General features: G+C 52.2%; 1 protein-coding gene across 1 annotated transcript in view; it reads left to right on the forward strand.

Annotated features, from left to right (window-relative positions):
* The window catches only part of LOC149335543 (calcium-activated chloride channel regulator 1-like), a 60,202-nt gene that overhangs the window by 23,089 nt on the left and 20,459 nt on the right, over nt 1–16,654 (forward strand). Inside the window, exon 6 of the mRNA XM_089553963.1 lies at nt 11,733–11,847. Within this exon, the coding sequence (XP_089410089.1) occupies nt 11,733–11,847 (115 nt within the window). The remainder of the gene's footprint in view (nt 1–11,732; nt 11,848–16,654) is intronic.

Below are 16,654 nucleotides of genomic sequence, written 5' to 3' on the forward strand. Positions count from 1 at the left end.
CCGCTCGCTGCTTCCACCGCTTCGACGACGTCCATGAGTTCTGCCGAGTCGCTCCCCGCTAGGCATCCGGTAGCCGACGCGTAGGTGCGAACGCAGTCAGCCTGCGAGTGTCCATAGCGTAGGCACTTCGAGCACCTGGGCACCTTGCAATCGCGGCGATCGTGCCCCGTGCCTCCGCAACGCAGACACTGCACGGCCGCCTGGTTACCACCACGAGAGCCAACTCACCAGCGACTCGAACCTGGCGGGGCAGGTCGTCGACCTTCATGCCTGGCTTCATCTTTAGGTGCACGGTCTCGTGGTGGACTCCTTCTCCTGCTTACCAGCGACGCGCCTACGCTCCTGGGTGGCCTCGGTAACGTTGCCGAACGCCGCGAATGCCGTGCGCATGTCCTCGTTGGCGACGCCGTGTGGCATCCAGTGCAGGCGCAACTTTACGTGGTGGTCTTCCGGGTCGAAGATGATACAACGGCGTTCCTTCGCTTCGAGCTCCTTCAATGCAGCCAGTCTCTTTGCGGTATCCGCGCTACTGAACGTAACTTCTCACACGTGCATGGTTTATCTGGTATGCCCCCAACGCCACAACATCGGGGTGCCTACCAACGTTGGCGAGGGCGTCTCGGAAGTCCTCGACCCTGTAGGGCCCCGCACGCACGTAACCGTGCAGAAACTACATGTTTAAAACGACAAGACCAGTGGGCAGGTTAGGCAGAACAATCTCGTACTCATCTTCGTCGCTGGTAAACCTGTTCCCGCGCCGCTATCGCCGCTCCGTGGGAGCCCATGATCCTGCAACCGTCCGCTATCGTGTCAGGAAGTGGAATACTCCGCCATGCCAGCTCGATGTTTCGGAACGAACAAAGGCGCGTCTAGTGAATACCGTGTCTTCGTTCACACCCATCTTCCTCCCTGCCCTTTGCGACAAGGTTCAGTTGTCCACCGAGAACTTCAGGGGGCACTTTGACTGTCTAAAGTGGGTAGAGGCGGAAGCGTTTTCCGCACCACATTCGCTGTTACTGTGGCACCGGTGGCGTCACATATGACTGAGTACTAATTACTAAGTGATTACAAATCACTAATTAATGGTAAATTACTGATTAATGCCTGAATACTAATTAAGTGCTAATTAATGACGCTTAAGCTTCGCCTTTAGGAGTGGAACGCGACAGCGCGTTGTAGCGCTGCCCGGGAGTCCACGGAACACCACCCGTTCAGCGCGATGCCTTGCCCTTTGAACGCAACGCTTTTTGAGGAAAGGAAATGGCACAGTAATTCTCTGTCATCTCGGTGGACACCTGGATCGCACCGTAGAGGAAGGGAGGAAGTGGGAGTGAAGAAGATAGATAAAGAGGAGCCGTAATGAAGAAAATGAAAATTGTATTTGAGGAAAGGAATTTACGCAGTAACTGTCTCACAAAATTCAGGGGGGCACTTTTTTGACCTAAAGTGTGGTCACTGATGCCCCTAAGAGTGGAACGCGATAGCGTCTTGCAACGCTGCCAAGGAGTCCATAGAACACCATCGCCCATTCGGTTCTACGCCTCGCTCGTCAGTAAATTGGTTTTTGAGGAAAGGAAATGTGTCTGTCTCTCATTTGTCGGTGGACACCTAAACCTCGCGGGAAGGGAATGGAGGAGGATGAGAGTGAGGGAAGACACCGTATTCACTAGACGCGCCTTTGTTCATTCCAAACCATCGAGCTGGCATGGCGGAGTGGATAGCATGCTCGTCTATCACGCCGAAGACCGGGGTTCGATTCCTGAGCTCGACGAATTTCTTAATCGGTTTATTGATTTATATGGCCTGACTAAATAGGCTAATTGGGTAATTAAGCAATTAACTAAGCTCAGTACCATTTAATTGGAGCATCACTATACGATCCCTTCAATTGGTTGTATGGTTACTAGCCAAAGTGCAATTGGCCCCGTTTGAAATTCGCGCACTGTGACGTCACGACCGTTTCGACCAATTGAAAAGCGTGACATTTTCTGTCGACAACTGCTGCTTACAACGATGAGACATTAAAGGCTTCCGCCTTAATATGCGAGATAGATTCATGCGTGAAAAAAATTCAGGGGGCACTTTGACTGTCTAAAGTGCGTAGAGGCGAAAGCGTTTTTCGCACCACTTTCAGTGCTTCTGTGGCACTGGTGGCGTCACATGTAATTTAGTACTAATTACTAAGTGATGACAAATCACTAATTAATGGTTAATTACTGATTAATGCCTGAATACTAATTAACCGCTAATTAAGTTTAAGCTTAAGCTGCGCCTTTAGGAGTGGAACGCGACAGCGTGTTGTAGCGCTGCCGGGGAGTCCACGGAACTGGAACGCCACCACCCGTTCGGCGCGATGCCTAGCCGTTTCAACGCAACGGTTTTTGAGGAAAGGAAATGGCGCAGTAAATCTCTGTCATCTCGGTGGACACCTGAACCGTACCATAGAGGAACGGAGGAAGTGGGAGTGAAAGAAGAAAGACGAATATGGCCCGTAATGAAGAAAATGAATTACGCAGTAACTGTCTCACATATCTCGGTGGACACCCGTCAAAATTCAGGGAGGGGGGGGGGTGCACTTTTTTGACCTAAAGTGTGGTCACTGATGTGTGGTTAAGATGTTAAGCTTCGCCTCTAAGAGTGGAACGCGAGAGCGTGTTGCAACGCTGCCGGGGAGTCCATAGAACGCCATCGCCCATTCGGTTCTACGCCTCGCTCGTCGGTAAATTGGTTTTTGAGGAAAGGAAATGTATCTGTCTCTCGTACCTCGGTGGACACCTAAACCTCGCCAGGAGGAAAGGGAGGAGGATGGAAGTGAGCGAAGACACCGTATTCACTAGACGCGCCTTTGTTCATTCCAAACCATCCAGCTGGCATGGCGGAGTGGATAGCATACTCGTCTCGCACGCAGAAGACCGGGGTTCGATTCTCGAGCTGGACTAATTTCCTACTCGGCTTTATTTATTTATATGGACTGACTAGAAAAGTTAATTACCGTAATTGGGCAATTAAGCAATTAACTAAGCTCAGTCCCACTTATAGCGTTACTATACGATCCTTTCAATTGGTTGCATGGTTACTAGCCAAAGTACAATTGGCCCCGTTTGAAATTGGCGCACTGTGACGTCACGACCGTTTCGACCAAATGAAAAGCGTGACATTCTGTGTCGACAACTGCTGGTTACAACGATGAGACATTAAAGGCTTTCGCCTTAAAACTTTTAAGGCGGAAGCCTTTAATGCCTCATCGTTGTAAGCAGGAGCTGTCGACAGAAATGTCACGCTTTTCAATTGGTGAAAATGCTCGTGACGTCACAGTGCGCGATTTTCGAATGGGGCCAATTGTACTTTGGCTAGTAACCATGCAACCAATTAAAGCGATCGTGTAGTGATGCTCCAACTAAGTGGGATTGAGTTTAGTTAATTGCATAATTAACCAATTAGCATAATTAACATAGATGAGAATCAAGAGGTCACAAGACGCTGCTGAAAAAAACAGATAAGCGGCCGAAGCCGCGTTCCCTCCACCACCACCCACTTCCCCGCCAAGTTCGACGGTGCTCGTTACGTTTCTCGTTTCATATACATCCTGTCGAATATCCTAGACTTTTCCAACGTTTGACAGGTGAATGACAGAACGCGATGGATAGAATTGCAATAATGTAAATATCAAAGAGCCTAATTAACCTTTCTAGTCAGACCACATAAATCAATAAAACCGAGTACGAAACTGGTCGAGTTGCGTAATCGAACCAGGGTCTCCGGAGTGCGACACGAGCACGCTAGCCACTCCGCCATGCCAGCTGAATGGTTTGGACTGAACAAAGGCGCGTCTAGCTAATACGGCATCTTCGTTCACTCCCATCTTCCCCCTTCCCTTACGGCGAGGTTCAAGTGTCCACCAAGATATGCGGGAGAGGGATACATTTCCTTTCCTCAAAAATAAATTTACCGCCCAGCAAGGCGTAGAGGTGAATGGGCGATGGCGTTCTGTGGACTACCAAGACGCTGTCGCGTTCCACTCTTGCAGGTGAAGCTTAACATCTTAACCACACATCAGTGACACAAGTAGATAGCCAATGAGCGTTTCATTCGCTGGAAGCACTTGAATAATCATTCACAACCACATTCGTGGCAGAATGCTGTACTCAGGCTTTCGCCTTGCGCCACTTTAGTCGCCAAAGTGTCTCCTAATTTTTTATTTGGTAGAATAGAGTTTGGGAGCCACAGAGTGGCCCCGCTACATGATCGGCGTCCCTAGTCCGTGACACCGCTTCATGAGGCCCTGTATCGCGCCCGTTTAACCAGAGCCCTTTGGGACTCAAGCGAGGAGCAGTCCAGGAGGGCAGTCTCCCATCCCTGTCGGGAAGGGCTAGGAGAAGGGGGAGGTGGGGGTTTTGAGCACATGCCCACACCATGTGGAAGATATCACAGCTCTCCCCACAGTGCGGCCATCGCCCATCCGTGCTAGGATCGTAATGTTTGACGAATGCAGGCCAGAGCACAGTACCTGTTTGTAGACACCTTAAAGTTGGCTCCTCCGTCTTACTCAGCCCCTTTGCAGGGGGCCGGAAACGGCGGTGGTTGTCGCTATAACGCGTTATTGTTTCCCTGAACCGCAGCAGCGGATGGTTATTCTTCGAGCCAGAAGAGCTGGGATGCGGAGCCCGGTAAATAAGCGCTCGGGAATGTCCACCGAGATGACAGAGAATTACTGCGCCATGCCTTGCCCTTTGAACGCACCGCTTTTTGAAGAAAGAAAATGGCGCAGTAACCCTCTGTCATCTCGGTGGACAATCGAACCGACCGCTAAGCGCGCCGAGTGCGGCAGAAGCGGGAGTTAGGCCGCGCTTGGTAGCTGCGGCCTCGCTACGCGACGGCGCAAGTTGGGAGCCCCGCTCTTGCAGCTGTGACGTCAGACCGCTAAGCGCGCCGCGCGTAGCAGGAGCAAGAGCTAGGCCGCGCTCGGTAGCTGCGGCCTCGCTAAGCGACGGCGCGAGTTGGAGCCCCGCTCTCGGGCGAGCCCCGCTCTAAGATCTCGGGCAGCCGCGTCAGAGGTCTCATTACCTCGGAAGCCCTGGTGGCAAGAAGCCCAAATAATTCTTTTCGGTGTTGGGTCAGTGGCAATCCGTCTTAAAATACAAAAGGCTAAAGGGGGGGGGGGTCCCCCCCCCCCCCCCAAGTAATGATTACATGATTTTCAGGAGTCGGTGGTGCGCAGTCTCCAATTGGCGTTAGCGGCAGCAAGCGCTATCGCTACTTCCTCGGATAGCATTTAATTCGGGGCTCGAAAGCAGAGTCCATCAACGTGCATTTCCTGATGAACGACAGTGGCCGTGTAAAATCCCGTGGGCGATGGCCCTGCTACCTCTACCTAGTAAACAGCGGGTGCTGGTGGTGAAAAAGGAAAAGGAGGTATGTTTGGACCAGCCTGTAAGGGACCGATCCTTACAAGCACTAGGTGGAGGGCCTTAGTATGGGACCCCAGTGGCGGTGGCCGCCGCCCGGGCGCACCCGACTAAGCCTTGTTGGGCCTCTAGGTCGTGGCAGCCGAGCAAGGTCGCCTCCCAGTCCTCCCGGGTTTGTTGGGGATGGGGGAATATCCGGGTAGTAGGGGCAGGTCCACACCATGTGATAGGTGTCAGAAGATACCGCACTACAGTGCGGGCAGCTGCCGTTACAGGAGCGGTCAAAATGTTTTAGTGCTCCCGGGCACAGCAAAATACTTTTGAGAAGGCGGAGAAGGAGCCGCTCATCCGCCTTTACATGGGCTAGGGTAAAGACGAAGACTGCCTTGAAAGTAAGTTGTAACATCTTTGAAGGTATAGATCGGATTAGGATCGGATTCCCGATCGTGTGAGGAGGAGAACACAGCCCGGTGAGAGAGCGCGCGGGCGGCGGCGTCTGCTGCCTCGTTTCCTGCCAACCCCTGATGAGCAGGGGCCCATATAAGGTAACGGTGTTCGGGGTGAGTATCCCGTATCCTCATCGAGGGGACACCCTCTGGGAGGAGAGAGAAACATAACATAATTTGGATACCAGGCCGCACGGTTGTCTGGGGCAACGAAAGGGCGGACGAACTAGCTCGAGGGCTTACTATCCGAGCTGGGGGGTCACAAGCCCAGGAGGAGCTCTGGACTAGCCTAGGGGCTGGCTCCTCTCAAACACTAAGTTTATACAGGGGGCTAAGATACAAATACCCCCCACCACACAAAGAGCTAAGCAAGGAAGAAGCCGCAAAATGGCGGAAGCTACAGACAGGCTCCTTCCCCAACTTATATATACTAAGCAAGATGTTCCCGACACAATACCGCGCCACATGCCCTTGGTGCGAAGCGAGGCCAACACTATACCACATAACATGGGAATTCGATAGAAACATATCGTTTCACAAACACGACACACCAAGTGCGGAGCAATGGGAGAGCCGGCTCACCATCTGCGAGCTAGAGGCCCAAAGGGCACTCATAGCACACGCAAGCGAGGTGGCCAGACTCAGTGAAGCCCTGGACTAGGGGACCACCCAAGGCTAAGGAGGCAACCTCAAGACTTGAAGACTTGAAGACGACCTCCACCGCAAGCTAAATCTTAGAAATCAATAAAGTTTCTACTCACTCACTCACTCCCGTATGCAATTTTGGTAGATTCCATACGCTAGGAAGGGAGCGCAGCCTTGTTCCACGTTCTGACAGGCTCCTCTCGAGTCGGTGATTTTGTATTTTCAATCGGAATGTGAGGCCGCGAGAGCAATCGCGACCTCTTCTGCTCGCATTGCACTGCGGGCTCTGAAGGTGAGGCCGCTAACTTTGTTCCTTTTGTGAACTACCGCGACCGTGTACCATCCCCCGTGGTGAGGGCCGGACGCATCCACGTAGTATACACTTGTTTTGTTGCCTTAATATCGGGCTAAGGCTTGCGCTCGTGCCAGGCGCCGACCAATTTGGTCTGCATGAGATATGTTGGCTGGAAGACGTGGAGGGCACGTCTCCTAAGTTCTGGGATGCGAAACCTGTCTTCCATTGGAGGGGTGTGTTGGATATGTAGTCGAGCAAAAAAGCGGCGACCCGACTCCAATAGCGACAAGTGCGTACACTGGCTTGTAAGGTGCGCCTCCCGGAAGTCCCGGAATGTATTCACCACCCCAAGGCCCACAAGCCGGCTGTTTGAGGTAGTGATGGGGAGGTCAAGGGCGCGCTTAAAAATTTTGCGAAGGATCACCTCGAGCGAATCCTCCTTGTTTTCGTAGGTGGAGATAAGGAGACGAATAGAGAATTCGACTGGTTACGAAGGCGTTTGCCAGACGGAAGGCATCCTTACTTCATAACCCCCGCGTTTGTTAGAAACCTGCCGGACCACGCGGCCCACCTGGACCCCACCTTACGGAGTTTGGCCAGTGTAGTGTCTGGCCGTCTGTGTTTGTGGATGTAAAGTGAGTACCCGTATGTAGTCAGTTTCGCGTATGGGAGCACTCTCAAGACAGAGAAATTTTAGTTGTGCACTTTTGTGAGGGGCGGAGGTGCACAAATACCAATTTTTGAGGGGAACATTGAAGACTGCAGCGGCGGACGTAGCGGTATACTATCGCCGCTGCTGTTTGAAGGCTGGTTTTAATGTCCCCGGTGCTGCGCTGCGCGGCCCATAGGGGGATGTCATCGGCGTACAGGGCGTGCCATACGCCGGTGACTCCACCTAGCTGGGCCGGCAGGTGCATCATAGCCAGATTGAAGGGCAGCGGGGAAACTACCGCGCGTTGGGGGGGCTCCCCCATACCGAGTAAATGGACCATGCTCTCTATCTTGGATGCGAATGTAGGATTGACATCAAAAATTTACTTATGTATCGTAATTTGCTGAGGCCACAGTCAGTGTGGCTTAGGTTACTGAGTATGACCTTGTGTGTTACATTGTCAAATGCCCCTTTAAGATCCAAGGCGAGTACTACCCGGCCATTATGGGGCATTCGAGAGAGTCAAGGACTTCCCGATTCAGTTGCACGAGGACATCGTGTGCGGATCTGTGGGGGCGGAATCAGAAAATGGTGCTCGCAGAGACAGGTTTGTGTTCAAGATATCCAGATAACCGATCCCGCACCATCGTCTCCATTACTTTGCTCACACAAGAGGTGAGAGAGATGGGGTGAGGGTTATCTGTGTAGACTGGTTCGCTTGCTTTAGGAATAAAAGTGTCCAGAGCCGTTTTCCAGTCGATTGGCAGGGAGGAGTCCCAGCGCCTAATTGCAGTGATGTAGTGGAGTAGGGACTGGTATGCCAAGTGGGGTAGGTTCGTCAAAAGCTTGACGGTGACCTTATCTCTTCCTGGCGCAGTTCTCCGTTTCATTTTGGCGAGAACCCCCCACAGATCATGGAGCTGGAAAGGTTCATCCAGCTCCGTGTTCTCTTTGACTGCATAAGAGTACGCCGATCCTAGGCGGTCTTCGGCTGTACACAAATAACGGTCCCGAAGTTTCTGTGCCAGTTGAGTTGTGTTGCCAGGGAAACCGTGCATCGCTCGCTGCAAATGTTTTAGTTCGTGTTTGGGTTGGGTCGATTAGGGCTCGAAAGAGACGCCGCGTGTTGCGGCTGGACATTTATCGCGCGCTCGTGTTGCATCTATCCATTAAGTTATAGTCGCCAAGTTGGGCCGCGTATTCTGCCGCTTTCTGGGTAATTTCGGTAATTCGAGCTTTAAGCTTTCTATTGTGTTTCTGGCGTCGCCAACGGCGGCCGAGGTTGCAATGGGCTTCCCAGAGGTACAGAAGGTGGTTATCCACGTCCGTGAGCGCCTCTCAGAGCTGGATCCTAGTTTCATGCGAGAAAAGGTGTCAGCAGCTGTTGGGACCATGCTGGGTAGCCTTGATCGGAAATGGGTGTATTATCCAGTGAGTGTAAATTTTGCCTGAATTTTGTCCAATCCGGGATATGGACTTGTGTTCTGAGATGCTTGAGGGGGTGTGCGCGTAGTGTAGTGTTAAGGATGCAGTGGTTGCTACTGAGGGTCTCCTCAGTGTTGAGCCAGTCTGCGTGTAGTATGTTGCGAGTAAAGGTTATGTCCGGGCACGTATCTTGTGTCACGGAGTTTCCTAGCCGTGTTGCGTGCATGGGGTCCGCGTGGAGGGTGAGGCCCAAAGTGGACGCGAGTTCTGCCAGCTTACCTCCGCGCGAGCCCTACTTGCGATACCTCCACAGCTAACTGGGACCGTTAAAATCACCCACAATCTGCAGGGGATCACGACCCGCTACTCTTAGAGCGTGGCTTAATAGCTCCGCGAAAGTCACTCGCTTGAGTTTTCGAGAGCAGCACACGTTGAGTATATGCAACGACGGGTCCATGCGGCGGAGTGGTAGAATAGTCACCATTACATAGGAATACTCGAGCTGGAGGTTGAGATCCGCTAAGTTGGCTGTGTAGGCTTTGTGAACAAGAAGACAAGACTAGGGGTCCTGTTGGAACGTCGTGTTATTTCAAAGTGTGACGCCCAGGCCTGGATCCTGGAGTGCAACCGCAACTGGTAGGGACTCGAAGGTTTCAAGGTAGAAGCGGAAATTGGCCCGCTTAGCGCTGTCTTTAAAGCCTCTACAGTTCTAATGTATTATTGAAGGTACATGGCCCAATTGTAGATAGCGGAACTCCTTTGTTTAAGGTGTCTCGCCATGACAAAAAACTTTAGGGGTTAGGAGGAGGGATTGGCTGCCCCAGAGCCAGCTACGCGCGCCATCAAGCGGGTGATGACGGAAGGAGCGGGGCAGCTGTCCTCATTGTCCGAATCGATTACCAGACGGTTGAATATTGAAGGACCCGTCGGGATACGTCCCTAATGGACCCCGTCCGACGGAAGAGGCGGGCGTTGTCCGAGATGTGTTTTGAGACCACCGCGGATACGGCAGATTTGACCTTAGTCAAGATCTGGTCCATGGCGGTCTCGATCATAGATCGCAATTTAGAGGTTGTGTTCCTCGGGAGCCGTGTTGTCTCTCGAGAGGTCAAGCCCGCGCTTGTCGTCTGTTTTTGTGCATGTCGGTGTCCGTGTTACGGGAGAGCGTTCAGACCTAGAGGATATGGCTCCAGTGTCCTGGGATACGCTACGCCTCCTCTGGACTGGAATGGTGTTGAATGTGTAAGCGGTTTAGCAGGCGGCGTCCGGGGCCCGTCTCCATGTGCCGTGTGTATTGGTCTATGAGGTGGGCCTCCCGCAGCTCCTGGCAGGAGTTTAGCACCCCCAATGCCTTGAGTTTGGCCTCAGATGTAGCCACCGAGAGATCCAGGGCTCACTTCGTTGCCTTGCGGATGATCGCGTCTATTCGCGCGTCGTATTTCTTAGCAGTGCGAAGGTACGGCACGGCGTAGAGTATCCGGCTAGTCATGAAGGTATAGACGAGCCGAAGCGCGTCCTTGCCCCGCAGACCGCCACGCTCCCAGGAAACGCTCCGGATCATGCGCCCTACCTGTTCGCCTACTCTCTTGAGTTTCGCACTAGTGAATTCAGGTCCAAGTCTGCGGGGAATGAACAGGCCAAGAATCCGGAGCTCCTCCATCTCTCTAACAAAACCTCATCAGGGAGAGATGTGTATTGCTGTCCTATCCTCTGGGTTCGCTCTGACATGCAGACGCTGTGAATTTGCTGGAGCACATAGGAGCCCGGAGTCAATAGCTTACGCATCGACTATGGAAGCGGCCTGCTGAAGGCGGTCCTCTATGTCCCCAAGGCTCCCCTCGGTGGTCGTGATTGTAATTAGAGGAGAACCTTAACATCTTAACCATACATCAGTGACACAAGCAACAACACCACTCTTAAGGCTTTCGCCTCAACGCACGTTAGGTCAGCAAAGTCTCCCCTGAATTTTTTTGTAAAGGAGCTCCTCTTCTGTGGTTCATGGTGGCCAACGAGAGCACATCTCTTGTGACTCGACGTTTTATTCAACTTTTGTATAGCAGGGCTGCCCAATGGACTCTGGCTCGTCGAGCGAGCCCTTGGAAGCTGAGCATCTGACCGGCCACATGTGCGCATGTGCGGTGCGCGCGACGTTCAGAGCGTCGTAACAATTCCGGATACAACGCGAAATTAGAGAGAGGTAGCAAAAAAATAAAAACGCTTCACATTCAAAGACCCAACTTTATGATCAAGCAGTCAACCATTGTGTCCCAACTATGCAATCGATGGGCGGGAACGTTTAGGTATTTTATAATGTCGGCGCCGATGTGGAAAGTTTCGTTATTTAGCACGGCCAGTTTTCCAACATATTGCTTGTACCTTTAAACTTGTCAATTATATCAGCGTAAATTAAAAAAAAGGCTGCAGTGAAAAGCGGCAACCAGGATCAGAGTTCCATGGAGTTCCAAGGCGCCTGCCCGATTGTTGCGGCTCTAACAATTGTCTGCAATCGTCACAAATTTTTGAACGCGCTACTGAGCACGTGCATAGAGAGGGAACCAGCGAAAATAGACCCAAGACAAGAACAAAGAAGGCACACACCGCAACGCTGGAATTTCTATGCAATATGAACCGACTAGCCCAGCAGTTTGCACTCCTGAACTACTATTTTTCTACACCGCGCTCTTTTATGTGTCTTCGTAAAATCCATCGTTGCGGTGTGTGCCTTCTTCGTTCTTGTCTTGCGTCTATTTTCGCTGGTTCCCTTTCTATGCAATATGAACGAACTAGCCCAGCAGTTTGCACTACTGAACTACTGAGCACGCTGAGGAACGAAAGAATAAATGGGAATTTTTTTCTTCTTCCAGCCTCCCAAGGCCGGACATGTCCAAGCGAATCGAGGTGACCTTCGATGAAGCACAGATGGACAACAACCTCACCGTGCCCGTTGCGCTGGCGCTGGACGTTTCAAAAATTATGAAGGTGACCACTGACTTTGGCCGTCATTTCCTTGTGTGTGCAGAGATACATGGCGCCCTTTAAGGATAATACGCGCGCAAAGCCTATTTGTGCGCGTGTAAAAAACTCTCTAATAGCTGTCCGTTCACTCGCTTTCAGTCCAGCTGCTGGGACAGGATGGCGATTATATGGAGGAGCTCTTGTACGCGTCACTTAACGTCAGCTCGACTTGTGACGTCATAGTCACCGTAATGCTGCTGACACCGGCAACTGAATTCCGCATGCTGGCCGACGTTTGGCAATGTCTTGAGCATATTCTGGTAGTGAGCAACGAAGAGCAGAGGGCGCCACCGCTGCCCCGTACTGTCAGTCTCCAGTGCTCATGCGCGTTCGCCCTCCGCTATCGATGCATGTGCACTGGCACTGACGTCGTGCGGTAGCAGTGGCAGGGCTGTCTATACTATAATTAGGGTCTTCTAGTTGCGGTAGCAAAGGAGCTGTATGCCTCCAAGGGCCGTAGAGCTGTAGACAGAACGGTAGTTGACTGACGCGCTCAAGTTTCTTACGACTTTTGCCGCAGGAACTAGACTAGACGAGGGGTGCATGACAGCAACTGGAATGTTTCCTCTTTTAAGCGAAAGCTTTAAATACCTCATCGTTGTTGACAGAAGGCTGACAGCAGAAGCTTGTCAGCACAGGTGTCACGCTTTTGACGGGTGTCCACCGAGATATGTGAGACAGTTACTGCGTAATTTCCTTTCCTCAAATACAATTTTGGTTTTCTTCATTTTTCATTCTTCTTTCTCTTTCTTCTTTCACTCCCACTTCCTCCATTCATGCACGGTTGGGTTCAGGTGTCCACCGAGATGAAAGAGAATTACTGCGCCATTTCCTTTCCTCAATAACCGTGGCGTTCAGAGTGCAAAACATCGCGCCGAACGGGTGGTGATGACGTTCTGTGGGCTCCCTGGCAGCGCAACAGCATGCTGCCGCGTTCCATAACGAAAGGCAAAGCTTAAGCGTCATTAATTAGCAGTTAATTACTACTTAGTGAGTAATCAGCATTAACCATTATTTAGTAATTTGTGATGACTCAGGAATTAGTCAGTAATTACGCGTGACGTCATCCAGTGGTGACGTCGCCAGTGCCACAGAGGCAGTCAAAGTGGTGCGGAAAACGCTTTCGCGCCTACGGTCCTACCGAACAGTCGCTCACAAGCCCCGCTCCACATCCTCAACGTCTACAGCCCCCCTAGCGACAAAAGCACACGAGTGGCAACCCTCGTTCGTAAGGCCTGCGCGACTGCACAAACAGGGATGCTACTCATCTTAGGTGACTTCAACGCGCCGCATACCGAGTGGGGCTACCCCCGCAAAGCATGCGGTCGTAAGGGAGCCAAAGTGTGGGAGACAGCCCAAACACTGGGCCTGACACTGCTCCTAGACCCCGACAGGCCTACTCGCATTGGAAACAGTGTCACACAGGACAGCTGCCCCGATCTCACTTGCGCCCGCAACATAGACGCACGCTGGGAAAACCTCGTCATGAACATAGGTAGCGACCACTATGTTCTCAGCACAACCTTCACGGCTACACACAGCAAAGCCCCCAACCGAACAATCAGGCACACTAACTGGGACGCCTTCCGATACGTACGCGCCAATCGCACTTCGGACCCCATAGACGACCTGGACGCATGGACAAACTCGCTTCTCGAAGACACCGCCAATGCCACCTCCACGACTACCCAGGACGAGGATGGCCCCTCTCCCGACGCCAAACTCATACACATGTGGGAGGCCCAGCGCAGTCTTAGGGCTCGCTGGCTCCACCAAAAACACAATCGACCCCTCAAGCTCCGTCTCGTTCGCCTCGAGTGAGAGATCGAAGCTTACTACGTCAAACTGAGTCAGGAGCAATGGCATCAAACCTGCGACCGTCTTAACGGCCAGTTAGGATGCAAAAACTCGTGGTTCTTGCTCAGACATCTACTGGAGCCAACTCACACCAAATCCACATCTCACAAGAACGTCACCCGCGTCATAAACGCTTTTCAGGGAACAAATGAGGAACTACTTGCTACCCTGAAAGACAAATACATGAATACTTCCATTGAAATTCCCATCTCTTCAGGATACACGGGTGCTCAGAACACCAACATGGACGCCGACATCACGGAAGAAGTCCGCGCCGCCCTCAACCAGATTAAAACCACCACGGCCGCTGGCGACGACCGCATAACCAACAAGATGCTTCGTAACCTCGAAGACCAGTCCATCGAGGCACTCACAGACCTCTTCAACCAACACTGGCATGAGGGTCGCCTTCCAGACACTTTGAAGCATGACAAAGTGATTTTCATACCTAAGCCAGGCAAACGACTCGAGCTGGGCAACCTTCGGCCCATCTCGCTCACGTCCTGCCTGGGAAAGGTCATGGAACACTCATGTAGACCAAGATGACCTTTTTCCCCCCGCTATGATCGGCTTCAGAACCGGCCTCTCCACTCAAGGCATTGTGTGGCAAATCCAACACGACATCCTCTATCCGAGACCCATCCGAGCTACACGAACCATCCTAAGCCTAGATGTCAGCAAGGCTTTCGACAACGTGTCACATGCTTCCATCCTGGCAAACCTCTCACAAATGAATGTAGGCACTCGCACTTACAACTACATCGCCGACTTTCTTCATAACCGTGCAGAAGAACTTCACATTGCAGACCTCCACAGCGAGAAGATTAGACTAGGCACCCGAGGAACACCACAAGGAGCAGTCCTATCTCCGTTCCTTTTCAGCGCTACAATGAGAGGCCTCCCTCCGCTCCTGGAAGAGGTACCTCACATTAAACACTCAATATATGCCGATGCAATTACCCTATGGACCAACTCTGGTTGTGACGGGGAAATCCAAAACTCCCTCCAAACAGCAATCGATAAGGTACACTCCTTTGTACAGGCGAACGGGCTCACATGCTCCTCCACGAAGTCCGAATTACTAGTCATCAGGGACAGACGAGCTCGCCTGCCCGTCCCCGACCCGCAAGAACCTATTGTGCTTCAAGTCGACACACATCCCATACCTCCGGTCCGCACCATCCGCGTTCTGGGTATGTCAATACAGAACAACACGCAAAACTCGGAGGCCATTCAGCGCCTCCGCACCACAGCCAATCAGGTCAACGGCCTTATCCGCCGCATCCGCACCCGCCGCAGAGGTATGAAGGAGGATGAACTCTGTCGGCTCACGCAAGCTTTCCTCATTAGCAGGATAGTCTACTCCTACCCCTACTATCACCTCCGCCGGAAGGACGAGGAAGCTGTGAACAGCATTATACGTTCAGCGTACAAAGCGGCACTGGGGCTACCTCAGTACGCCAGCACACAGCACCTCCTCCAACTCGGCATCTACAACACGCTCACAGAACTCATAGAGGCACACAAGACCGCCCAAATCCACCGCCTCTCCCGCACTAAACACGGGCGGCTCATACTTGACCGTCTCAACATCAACCCCATAGGCGACGTCCACCCCACGACGCCCATTCCGATAGGGGTCTATAGCCGCCTAGTTATAAAACCAATCCCCAAAAACATGCTACCTGGCCGCCATGATACGCGCCGTCAGCTGAAAGCCCAAGCACTAAATGCCACATACCTTGCCGACGAGCACGCAATATACGTAGATGCTGCACGGCAAAGTGCAAACACATACGTGGCTTGTGCAACCACGCCACAGTCTACTCTCGTCACCGCAGCCACAGTAGTCGCTCACTCTCCGACACCGGCAGAAGAAACCGCCATCGCGCTGGCCATCGCTGACCCACGTACGCGCACAGTCCTCAGCGACTACAAAAGAGCGATACAAAATTACTCGGCAGGTTTTATCTGCCACCGCGCTGCACGCATCCTTCGCGGCTGCACTCCCGACCATAAGATCAACCTGGTCTGGGTACCCGCCCACGCGGGAAACTCAGGAAACGAAGGGGTCGACCGACTAGCCCGAGGACTAACCAACCGGGCGGCCGGCCCCACGGACCCAGGCGCTCTTGCCGAGGCTCCCCAGACCTTTGCCGAAATTACCAACCTCTACAGAGAGATGAGACGCCAGTTCCCGCCTCCACACCCCGACTTGAATGGAGCGCAAGCCACCTTGCTCCGCAGGTTGCAGACACACTCTATCCTTAGCCATTCTAGACTTTCACTCATCACAGACGGGGAATACGACCCCGTCTGCCAAAATTGTTACCAGGGAGAAATCGCCACCCAGGCTCACATCCTCTGGGGTTGCGCGGGAAATCCGCCCCCTCGAACATTACTGCCAGCTCCCTCCGAAGACGGATGGAACCAACTCCTCAAAAGGCCAGACAAGAGCATCCAACTGGCACTCATTTCGTTGGCCCAGGAAGTCGCCCCCACCTGGGGGCCACACCAAGCCCACCTGCCCTAAATCCCGCCAATCTATGGCAATAAAGTTGTTTCTCTCTCTCTCTCTCGCCCCTACGCACTTTAGACGGTCAAAGTGCCTCTCGAATTTTTTCGATCGGAAGCTTATCATCTTATTCAGGTTGGATCGTAAAGTATTACCATCGTACTTTTCCTATCTTATTCAGCTTCATTAGTTTTGCCTTTTCATGTTAATGAACCGAAAGGTACGGTAAACTGCTTTATGTAAAGACGAATTCTTTTTTTTTGTTTTCCCACATCAAAATTACCTTTCACACAAATTCTATACCTGTAAACGCTCGCAAAATCAAGAGTTTCTTGCTAAAGCCCTGTACAGCCTTCACTCTTTAGGAGATGCCTGTTCCATGTTATTTAACATATGTCT

This window comes from Amblyomma mixtum, chromosome 7, assembly GCF_055824585.1.
Source record: "Amblyomma mixtum isolate Tamu chromosome 7, ASM5582458v1, whole genome shotgun sequence".
Classification (NCBI taxonomy): Eukaryota; Metazoa; Arthropoda; class Arachnida; order Ixodida; family Ixodidae; genus Amblyomma; species Amblyomma mixtum.